The sequence below is a fragment of the Chrysemys picta genome, chromosome 1 (genome assembly GCF_011386835.1).
Source record: "Chrysemys picta bellii isolate R12L10 chromosome 1, ASM1138683v2, whole genome shotgun sequence".
Taxonomy (NCBI): domain Eukaryota; kingdom Metazoa; phylum Chordata; order Testudines; family Emydidae; genus Chrysemys; species Chrysemys picta.
Genome location: NC_088791.1, coordinates 154,746,034 through 154,757,447, shown reverse-complemented (window position 1 = coordinate 154,757,447; position 11,414 = coordinate 154,746,034). Strand labels below are relative to the sequence as shown.

The following is an 11,414-nucleotide window of genomic DNA, read 5'->3' as shown; positions in this document are numbered from 1 at the left end:
TTAGAGACATATGTGTGAAGAAAGACTGGGACTGTTTACTTCAAAGGAGATGATCAAGATGGAATATAATACAGATACGTATATACAAAATAATGAATGGTATAGTTAAAGGACATTGAGTGTTTCTAAAGAACTTGTGTCCAAAGCTAAGTAAAATATAGACTTTTTCCCCCCTCACTACACATTCTCTTCTCTGAGGTCTGAGTATGCCTCTTTGTTTAAGAGCAGGATTAAGGCCCTGATCCTAACAGGGACAGAGCCCCTCCTGCGGGGCAATTGTTAAAAGAGGTCTTTGTAGAGAAGGTCTTAGAGTGGAAGCCCTTCAGGAACGGAACTTTTCTTATCTGTGAAGCGCTGAGTGCACTGTTATTACTGGATGCTCCAACTCCCCACTATTAAGATTCCCTCTCTGACAGTAAGTCCAGGCTTGAAGAATATACTTCATTTTTACTCCATTCTGAGCTCTGCTGTGGAGATTATCTTCACACATCAGCACTGCGAGGAGAGCCAATGAACGGAAGGCAGAGCTGCTCAATCTGTTTCCTCGATGTTCGCTTTGGGTCTCAGCGCAGGAAGCCTAGTGCTATGAAAAGGCAGAGGAAGGAGCCTCTCCACCTCCAAGGAGCTAATCAGTCAGGAGCAGGCGGAGTTGGGGTGGAGAAGAGGTGGGGAAGTGGACGAGGGAACAGAGACACTGGCTGGCAAGGACACGCTGTCACAGAGGGAAGCTCCCCACATCTGCAGCTGGGCTTACAACAGGGTGGATATAGCGAGCGAGCTGTGTGAGCGATTAAAGCAAAAGCTGACATGAATTGTGTTGGGAAGACTTTTTGTACCTTCGTTCTGCTCACTGTCACTGTGGCCATGATACCAATGGGTAAGTTGGACTTCTCTTTGGGACCAAGCAGCTGCTGTGGATAGAGGCAAGGGGAATGTGCTAAGATGTTTCCTTCACATAAATGCTGTACCTATCAGTGCTGCTTTCATTAAAGGATGCAGTCAATTATGTATTGTTAGTGGCATCTTAGACCTGCTCTTCATCCACTACATCTGCCTGTGATCACGAGGCCTGTTGTCACTAGTAGGGTCACCAGATGTCCCGTTTTTAAAGGGACAGTCCCATATTTAAGCCCTTCTGCAGGTGTCCTGAATTTTTCTGTCTCTCCTCCCACTCTGCCCCCCATCAGTACTGGTGGGTCCTGCTGCTGGCCGAATCGCTGCTTGACAGCTGCCCACCCACCAACGGTGAGTGGGGGCTCCAGTGGCTAACAATAGGGTGAGTGTGTAAGGCTGGTGGCGGGGCAAAGCTGCAGGGCCAGCCACTCCCCGAGCTGGTCCATCAGTGCAGCCCTCAGTGCGTGCTGGCTCCCAGCCCCCTGTCCCGTTTCTGGCCAGCACTGGCTGCACGCTGTGGTGGCTGGTAAGTTGCAGGCAGATGCCAGGTGGCGGCTGGTTACGTGTCACCTCTGGTGCCCACCCATTGGCCCTTTACGTGGTCCCCATCTTGCTGTCCTCTCCCTGATTTGTCCCTTCATACACACACCCCAGCCCCGCTGCTCCTCCACTCCCCCCCCCCCCGGTGGGGCACGTCCTGCTCCCAGCGCTGTGCGGAGAACCAGCCCCTGGTTGGAGCGCTGAGCTCACCAACAGACTGGCTAGCAGGCGCCTTCCTTCCCCCACTGCCTCTGGCTGGGCCGGCGCCCCAGCATAACCCAGAATCTCCGGCCCCAGGGCACTGGCCAGGAGGAGACAAGCCCTGTGTGTGCCAAAACCCCACACAGCACTGGCACGGAGAAACCCCTCAGCGGAGTAGCGGGAGGGTGGGGGGAAGAAGTGATTTCCAGCCTGTTCACACCAGGACCCTGCAGGCTCCACAGCAGCCCCCCGGGCAGGGGCTTAGCACTCTCTTCACCTGCCCCCACCCGCCTCCCCACCCTGGATCCTGCCCCCAGGGAGCGCGAGGCTGCTCCGTCCCCTAGGCACCCTCCCCTGCTGAGCCATTTCTCTGACTGGGTTCGCTGCAGCCCCTGCAGTCAGGTTTCCTTATACAAAGGTTCTCAGGCAAGAAATTCCACCAGATCTGATACTGAGCCCAGTCAAGAAAACCATTCAATCGCTGGCAAGAATCAAGATTTCCAGATTGCACAAAATCCAAACCTCCCTACTGCTAATGTATTTCCTGACTGAATGGCCATCACTAAGTGATGAGGAAATAGAGGGTGGCCTGGTGCTGCACAGTACTGGCAGAACTCAGAGCACTGAGACATCCATCACCCTGTGAGAGATTGGGAAGGAGAAGTTAACTCTATACTTGGGGCTGAATCCTCTCATCCTGCCCAAAAATCTCATTATTATTCATCATTATTTGTATTATGGTGGCACCTAGGTGTCCCAGTCATGGAGCAGGGCCTCACCATGCTAGGCACTGGACAAACACACAACAAAGGAGATGGTCCCTGCCCCAAGAAGTTTAAAATCAAAGTGAATAGTTTTGCATAGAGAATCTTCATGGGGTGAGAGAATGGGATCCGCAGGTTTTACGGCTCTATGGGTAGGACTGCAGCCCATGGTCTTAGCAGCATCAAGGCCTGCTGCATCCCTACTATACAAGGGGTGGGTTTGGTTAGAGATCCACCTACTAGACTCCTCCTTCCATTGGCATGTCACTAACTCACATCTAAAGCCCCCCAGGCCAGGGGTTAGTGATGCTGAGGATTCAGCCATGAAAATAAGTTGTACTGGACTTCATATGGATTTTATATCCAGACTAGTAACTCTAAAAAGAGATGGGGGGAGGGGAGTTCCCTATTTGTTCTCAGCAATTGCAGGACAAATTTGCTCAGCTTAGCAGTCATAGGATTTTTCTAACTGCCAACTCCACAAATTTCACCTGTGATCTGAAAATGCAGCTGGGTTCTTTGTTCCTCTTACTCCACCACTGATAGTAAAGACTATTTCACTGGAACTTGACTGAGAGTTTTGTCAATGCTCAGTGAGGCAGAATAGACCCCAGCTCGCTCTCCTGTGTCTGTATGGGCTTTGCAGGCCTAAGAGGAGTAGAAATTCATTCTTGTCAGAGAAGTGACCAGATAAATATCAAATACAAACATTCAAATTTGGTTCTCAATAACATCAATGTAAATCTGGCATAACGCCATTAAAATCAAAGGACCTAATTCAGATTTACTCCAGTGTAGCAGGGCACAATTTGGCCTCGGGAAGGTAGAGAAAGAAAGATATGTTGAATAGAAACTATTTTCAAAGTTGGACTGTTTTTCCAGGATAACTGCATCTACAGTAGGACTTACACTGGCACAGCTATATTGGTAAAAAAAACAAAAAATCACACCCTTATCTGGCATAGCTGTATACGTTTTACGTATACACCGATCTTTAGCATACAGCTCCTGCAAGGATTTTCTGATTCTGCTGAGTTCCAGCTAATCCAAGGTGGTAGCTTAACTCCCATTGTGGCTGGAGCAGCAGGAAGTGGCTCAGAAATGTCCGACTTTTCCTGATTTGTGCTTACGTCAAGAGCAGTACAGAACAGTTGCACTGCTAATGTTACTCCTCCCCATCATTCATTTGCCTCACAATTGCTGACAAAACAAGAAGAAAAAAAGAAAGTTACCCCAGGAGCTCCTCCAGTATGGGTGTGTCCTGCGTCTCAGTCAGGCTCCACTCTGCAATAATTCTTTATACTGAAACTGGCAGGTTAATCCTATGGACTGTGGCTAAACCAACTGTCAGGTTATTGGTCACCGTTTAAAGCTATGGACACAAGGAGATGGGTCTAGTATCTGCAGAGGTGGGATCTTACTATGAATATTATATAATACTAGAGATGTTACCCCCAGTGAAACAGGGCTCTAACGCTTTTCAAGTGTCCTTCTCTTCCTGCATCTTTTCTAGATAACATCAGAGTGTATAAAATAGCTGGTTCCAGTGTTAATCTGACGTGTGGTGACATTTCAAGGGTGGATCTGGTAATAGTAATATGGAAGATAAGACCAAGGACTGGAAATCACTGCCAACTGGCATACAGAACTGATCTGAACAAGACAGGCAGAACAAACTGCAGTGAGAGAATGGATTGGAAATCTAGCCCTGATACTGATAGTGCACTTCAGATACGGCAAGTGACACTCACAGATGAGGGATGTTATACCTGTGAAACTTTTACCAGCGATGGAACTTTCATTCGAACCTACACTCTGACTGTATTAGGTAAGTAACAGGTTGTGAAGTTCTTTGTCTACATGATCAGATTCATGCTTTACACATAAACCTCCCCTCCTCTTAGAATGTGGAGAATATAGGCTCAGAGAACTCCAAAAACGAAGGAGCTTAGGATGTCTGCTGGGTTAATCCCCTTATGTGAATTCATTCTGGTCTCTCCTCGCATCCAACTTCTTTACATTCTGGTCCTCCTTTCCCGCCACAAACCTTTCTCCTGGTTTCTAGGGCTGGAAAGGTTGGCCATTAGCTATTTTTCTACCTGATGTTAATATCAATCTTTGGCTATTTGGTAGAGGGGCTTTTGTACAAACACCCCCAGCCCAAGCCATTCCCCCAGGAAACTGCTTTTACAAAGTTAATTTAGGCCCAGATCCTGAAAAGTATTTAGACTCCCAACTTCCACTGATTTCAATGGATGTCAGGAGCCTAAATAATGATAGTTCAGTGCCCCCATGTTCAGTGGTTCCATGGTCTCTCTTCTGAGACTGGATGCCCATTGGCGAGTGTAAACCAAGTCTGTTAGCACCACGACTGAGGTCAGCTCAGTTCACCTACAGCAGATAGTAATGACTTTCAATTACTGCAAACCTGATCTGGTTTAGAACTGATGAGCTACAAGTAAAAGGCTAATAGAGCCTATTACCAACCCCCTGGGACATCCAGTTCCTCCTATCCTACCCCGTAACATTTCTGCCTCAGGCATAAAGAGGCTATTTACTAGGAACAAGCAGCCAAACAAACAAACAAAAAAAAGCCGCGATCACGATCTGCGACGGCAATTCGGCGGGAGGTCCTTCGCTCCGAGCAGGAGTGAGGGCCCGTCCGCCGAATTGCCGCCGAACAGCTGGACCTGCCGCCCCTCTCCGGAGTGGCCGCCCCAAGCACCTGCTTGGTAAGCTGGTGCCTGGAGCCGGCCCTGGTCAAAACAGTTGAAGGAAAGGCCTTACATTACAGGCATGAACCTTTGCTTATTGTGGTTCCCAGCCTTCCTCCTCTCGGCTGTTTTTCCTAGTTCCCACTTTAGCTCTCAACAGTCTCTAGTTCTGAAGTGAATTCAGGTTCTTTTCTTTTGTTTATGTTCCAACTTGACAGCGGAGGGTGTGTGAGAGCTTATATGTCTCAAACTGAACCCGGATAAATTGCCATGTGAGGAGAGGGTACTTCATTTCCCCAAAGCTGTGTCTCGGGATATTATCTATGGTAGTCCAAATGGTACACCTAAGGTTTCCACTCACCCTCTCATCCAAGGGATACCCCTATTTCAAGAGCTGTAAGGACTCCATGTTATCTATTTTGCTGTAGCAGGTGTTTGCTATTTATTGCAATACTGTCTTCACTCCCATTCTCCTTTCTGCAATGTTCTTCTTGTATAGGAATGAGGAAAGTTGCCATCCCACGTGCAGCAAACTAACTTCAACTCTTTCTCCTGTCCTGCAGTCCCTCCTGCGGTGACCTTGACCTGTGACAGTAAAGGGACCGCTGTGTGCAAGGCAGCTGCAGGGAAACCAGCTGCACAGGTCTCTTGGGACCCAACTGGAGATCCCAGGACTGAGCTTGAAAATCACACAGATGGGACAGTGACTGTGCTCAGTATATACAGCTCCAAAGAGACTAGTATCACCTGCCTGGTCTCTCATCCGGCTTGGAACACGAGCCAATCCAAGGAATGCACATCAGGTAACAGAACACATCTCTTTTCTCTATTTAGTCTTCATTCATAACTGATAAACTATGTGCTCCTCGGTTCACCAGCTTCAACAAATATTAGAGAGACTATTGAGGGTGTGGCAGGGACCTTGCGAATTCAGCCGACCATTCCAGTTTGCGTCATAAAATGTCTAGAGAAGGAAATCTATAAAAGCTGCAGAAATACTCTCTACAATTTAAGACTGAAGTGGGGCCTTTTTCTTTTCTCCTTTCCATACAAATGTCTAACCTGGGGGACTGGGTCGGTTAGGGGACTGTTCAATGGCTATGGAGTCTTTCACGGTGACATCACCAGGTCACATTTGGCCCAGCTTGGTAGTGACCAAGAGTCAGTGACATGTGTGACATCATGATCTGGGCCATGAAGACTCAACCATCCTACTCCCTCCCTGGAGGTGATCCCTCTAGGTCAGGGTTGTGGTACTTTATTGGGAGTGGGAAGGCATTGATGGGACCTGAGTCACAATTGTCACTTGCTTGTATGGACAAGACATTCAACTGAAAGAGAAGCATAAACAAAATGTGTTGGGATGCAAATACAAATCCTGCCACCAGGACTGTGAAAGGAGATGGGGAGGAGAGCACATGCTAGTGTCTGGACACCTGAAAATGGGTAATAGTCTTGTAATCTGAATGGTAAATGGCTGTTATCTGGACTGTTTTATTTATTCTCCTTGCTCTTTTGCTTTGAAGTCATATAGGAGATAGCTTGAATGGTGACAAGTATTGGGGTAGCCGTGGTAGTCTGTAGTCACAAAAACAAGGAGGAGTCTGGTGGCACCTTAAAGACTAACAGATTTATTTGGGCAAAAGCTTTTGTAGGTAAAAAACCCACTTCTTCAGATGCATGGTGTGGGTTTTTTACCCATGAAAGCTTATGCCCAAATAAATTTGTTAGTCTTTAAGGTGCCACCAGACTCCTAATTTTTCTTAAATGGTGCGATATGCAGAGTCCTTCAGAACAACATGATCTAGTAGTTATTGTGCATGAGTGGCCATTGGGAGATATGGGTTCTGTTTGCAGATTGAAATCTCCAGGTATGACCTTGGACAAGCTATTTAACCTCTTTGTCTCAGTTTCCCCTTCTTACAGGCAGGCTGTGAGGTATAATTAATGTTTAAAGCACCTTGTGATCATTAGGTGGGCACGATAAAGGAATTGATCAGCGAGGAAATATAACTGAATGGTGATTCTCTCTATTTAGAAAATCATGATTCTCTCTTATTAGACATGTTTCTTCAGTGTTTCACCATCTGTGCTGGTCTCCTGGGCATCTTCTTCATTCTGGTTTTCATTTTCTTCTGTAAGCGCCACTGTGGCAGGTATGTATGACATGGACCAAAAGAATAAGTTTGTCTAGAGCTGAGAGGAAACTTAAGGTGTTATTTGATATCAGATCAGATGACATCCAAGCATCTCTGATTCTGTCACAGTCACACAGGATGTGGCACAAAGAGGCACAATGTATCTAAGTGAATGATACACTGGTGGAGGGGGTGGGCATGGGACACACAAGATGCCACCTCCTGACTCCAGGGAAGCTTCCTGTCAGTACGGAGAGCTGGCAAAGTAAAAGTTGTTCTCTACGTACTACAGAATCTCTCAATCTGCTTCTTTGAGCCAGCACTTTGGGAGATCAGTTTCCCTACCAGACAGATGTCACCCAGCTCTGGAGAACGGAGCAGGACTGTCCTGTCAGAAGGTTAATAAAGCTGAATCAAGCAGCAGAATCTTTATTCCTTTGTTGCGTGAGGGATGCTGCTGGCTGGAGCTACTCTTCAGTTCCATCAGACCTTGCTTAAACGTGTCAGAGGGATGTAGTGCCAGGGTAAAACAGCAGGGAGCATTGTATTTAAATATAGACAATTTGTAACTGGGACATTCTTTTCCTGGTGTAGGTGGTATTCCAGGAGAACCCCTCACTCAGCTCCTCTCCCCACTAGTCCAAGCTCCAACTGCTTAGCCTCATGTCCTCCTCCTCCCTCAGAAGGGGATTAGTTCATGTAGAGTAAAGCTTACTCAGAGCAAAGCTCTTATCCATCCAGAGGACCTTGCCTCCACTATTCTGCTCTCCCAATGGGCTCGGGGCTCCCACAGGCAGGAGTAGGGTCTTCACAAATGTAGAGTCAGGAGATCAAAACATCTGAGTCAAGAGCCACCCAGTGAAGGATCTGAGAGATGACATTTAGCCTCCTTCTTGATGACTTGAGGAAGACAGGGTTCATTAGCTGTGGATTACAGACTCTCTCAAAACCAGGGCCCTCCTGCTCCAAGATGTGCGGTCTCAGTGGCCCAACCTAACACCGAAGGTAGAATTTGTTATACTTTTTTCTGTCTTTTCCCCCCTCTTTTCCCTTCCACAGAATTTGTTGTTAATCCAAAATCCCTGAGTCTGCTCCCACACACAACATGCAGGTAAGGAAGAGGATGTAAGTCAGATGTCAGTAAATCTGAGATGTGCTGCCAAAGTAACTGGGAACAGTGTTATATTTTAAGGGAAGCTTTTGGCTCTCCCTGCTTTCTGCAGGTGCAATTGTTCCACAAGCCGTTGCTTGACAAAAGCAGGACAGAGTCCGTCTGCACTCTGAATATCAAGAACATGGAACATGTAACATGCGCTGTAGTGCACTGCCACAGTCAAGACTCAAACCCAAAAAGCAGCAGCTCTGAGAATTCCCCCTGATCATGCCCCGAAGAGTGTTCTGAGTATAGCTGTGATACACCTAGTGGTTTTACAGCAAAGTGGCTGGAGGAGGGGGTTGTTTTGAAATTTTTTCTTATTGCTCTAAATTTAGGCATTTCTGCCCTCAGCGCTGCAACATCTAACTATGTGAGGAGCCCAAGTCTCATTTTCAAAAGGCATTTGGGCATTTAGGAGCCTAAATACGATTGATTGTTTTTGCTGCCACGTCATGAAATCCTCATTAGCATAGATTGGAACTTAATCTTATTTTGCAGCTTTAGCCTGGGTTATTATTATTTGTTACTTGTTTGCAATAGAACCTCTAGGCACCAACTGAGATCAGGGCCCCATTTTGCTCAGTATTGTACGAAGACATAGTGAGAGGCCGTCCCCAAAGATCTTATAGTCCAAATAGATAAGAGACAGAGCATTGATGAGAAAACAGAGGTGAAGTAAATGTCTCCAGTTCACTCAGCAGGTCAGTGACAGAACCAGGCATCAATCCCAGTTTTGAGCCCCACTCCATTGTGCTAGATACTAGACCAGGGGTCGGCAACCTACAGCACGCGTGCCAAACACGGCACGCGAGCCGATTTTGAGTGGCATGCAGCTCCCTGCTGCGGTCCCAGCCCTCAACCCCACTCAGCCCCCCCGCCCACCACTCTCCCCTGTGAGGGCAGGAGACAGAAGCTTGGTTCTGCAGCAGCCAAGCTTCCCCTCTCCCCCGCTTCTTCACCCAGTGTGGTGCTTTCCGGCCCCTTCTCCTCTCCTTCCCTAGCCAATCAGCTGATGGCCCTAGCAAGGGGGAGGGGGAAGAACGGCAGCATGCACACAGCTCTGTAGGGGATGGAGAGAGAGGTAGGGATGGAGCCTGGGGGAAGTGGGTGGAACAGGGCATATCCCTTCCAGCCCCACGAGCTGAGCACCCCATCCCTCTGCCCTGCACCCCCACAGCCCCATCCCTCTGCCCTGAACCCCCCCACACTCAGCCTTCTGCCCTGCACCCCCATATCCCCAGCTATCTACCCTGAACCCCCCACACCCCAACACACACCCAGCCTTCTGCCCTGCACCCTCCACACTCCCACAGCCCTGAACCCCCCACCCCAACACACCCCCAGCCGTCTGCCCTGAACCCCCCACACCCCAACACACACCCATCCTTCTGCCCTGCACCCCCACAGCCCCATCCCTCTGCCATGAACCCCCCCACACACACACTCAGCCTTCTGCCATGAACCCCCCTGACTCCCCACACACCCAGCCTTCTGCCCTGCACCCCCCCCAGCCCTCTGCCCTGATCTCTGAACCCCCTCCCCACACACACTCCAGCCCTCTGCCCTGAACCCCTTCCCCCAGCCCTCTGCCTTGACCCCTGAAACACCCCCCCGCCAGGTCTGGGGTCCCAGCCGCAGGCCCTGATCAGCCCTCTGCCGGCCTAGGTGAACAGAACCCCAGGCTGGCAGTGAGCTGAGCAGGCTGGTGGCCTAAGATCAGCATTTTAATTTAATTTTAAATGATGCTTCTTAAACATTTTGAAAACCTTGTTTACTTTACATACAATAGTTTAGTTATATAATATAGACTTATAGAAAGAGACCTTCTAAAAACGTTAAAATGTATTACCTTAAATTAGAGTGAATAAATGAAGACTCGGCACACCACTTCTGAAAGGTTGCCGACCCCTGTACTAGACCATGCTGCCTCTTGATAGCTCTATCTGTAAGGCAGACATGCCATCAACTGTTTCCATAGCATCAGCCTGTGATCATTCAGATATCAGTGAAGCCCTGCTCCCTTTGTTTCTTACATTTAGGGGAGGGGAAACATGTTGCTCAGTTCACACTTTTTAAGAGTCCAGAAAGAACTTTATTTCCAAACAGTCCTGGTGCTCATGGTTATTGCCTTTGATTTACTAGTGTTGGAGAATAACAGAGTTTTTACTTTTTTGGTTGGGTACAGCAAAGTTAGATACTTTATTTTTTTAAGCAATTTCATAGAGGGAGAGAGTGCACTAGGACACAGGGTCTTCTTTTTTAGGCAGGTTTTTTTTTAGGTAAACAATTACAGCAAGCATTTATACCTTTTGTTACAGACAATAATAAGCAACAGCTACATTTGTTTATACATAGGTCATTTTGATATTTTATTTTTTTTTACTTATTTAGACTTTAGTTTACCATGTTGGCTACACATTATTTACACAAGGTTGCAACAATTTTTTACACATTTTTTTTATTTGCTTTACACAATTTTTGCTTTTACAAATTTTGCGTTATTAAGCTTACAGTTAGCCTGACTCTTGCTAACAGAGACTGTTTGCATTTGAAATTCCCTTCCAATTCCTGTTAGGCCTTGCTTTGCTTCCACACTAGGATAGTAGAGAGCAGCAGGAGTTGGAGCCCTATGCCAGCTACGTGCAGAAGGAAAACATGATCTACAACACAGTGTATGAAGTGACAGTGAGTGAAGACCTCCCACCACGGCTCCAGTCAGCAACGTGAGAATCCAGCTGTGCCCGACTCACCACCTGTGTGAAGAAGGGGAACAGGTTGCAGGGAAGATTAATGATACTGGATTCCTTCCAGAAGAGGATCTCCATCACCAAACACTTCCTCATGGGATTCTGGGAAGCAAGGATCTGCATAGCCACTGGGTGCCTCCAAACATATCTGCCTGCTGATCAATTCCTCTCATTTCCTCTTTCCCTTTTTGTCCCCATCCTGGGAATTGAGTAGCACTGTGAAGGCCAGAGTGATCTGCTGCCATTGGTTTCACCATGGA

General features: G+C 47.6%; 1 protein-coding gene across 2 annotated transcripts; it reads left to right on the top strand.

The window, feature by feature from the left end:
- The first annotated feature begins 581 nt into the window (after positions 1 to 581).
- LOC101941199 (cell surface glycoprotein CD200 receptor 1-A-like) lies at positions 582 to 11,102 on the top strand. 2 transcript variants are annotated; one of them, XM_065573644.1, is made up of 6 exons: positions 582 to 877; positions 3,913 to 4,227; positions 5,677 to 5,916; positions 7,176 to 7,269; positions 8,311 to 8,362; positions 11,006 to 11,102. In XM_065573644.1, the coding sequence occupies exons 1-5, from the start codon at positions 808 to 810 to the stop codon at positions 8,321 to 8,323; spliced, it is 732 nt and encodes a 243-aa protein (XP_065429716.1). In that variant the 5' UTR covers positions 582 to 807; the 3' UTR covers positions 8,324 to 8,362; positions 11,006 to 11,102. The 2 variants fall into 2 exon arrangements, with proteins under 2 accessions (XP_065429716.1, XP_065429711.1); XM_065573639.1 differs by lacking the exon at positions 11,006 to 11,102 and having other exon boundaries at positions 8,311 to 9,833.
- Positions 11,103 to 11,414: the final 312 nt, after the last annotated feature.

Bases quoted from the DNA above. Each gene is read 5' to 3' on its own strand.
- LOC101941199 (XM_065573644.1), top strand. From the start codon at position 808: ATGAATTGTGTTGGGAAGACTTTTTGTACCTTCGTTCTGCTCACTGTC. The intron at 878-3,912 runs GTAAGTTGGACT...CATCTTTTCTAG, and splicing joins TGTGGCCATGATACCAATGG to ATAACATCAGAGTGTATAAA. The intron at 5,917-7,175 runs GTAACAGAACAC...CTCTCTTATTAG, and splicing joins ATCCAAGGAATGCACATCAG to ACATGTTTCTTCAGTGTTTC.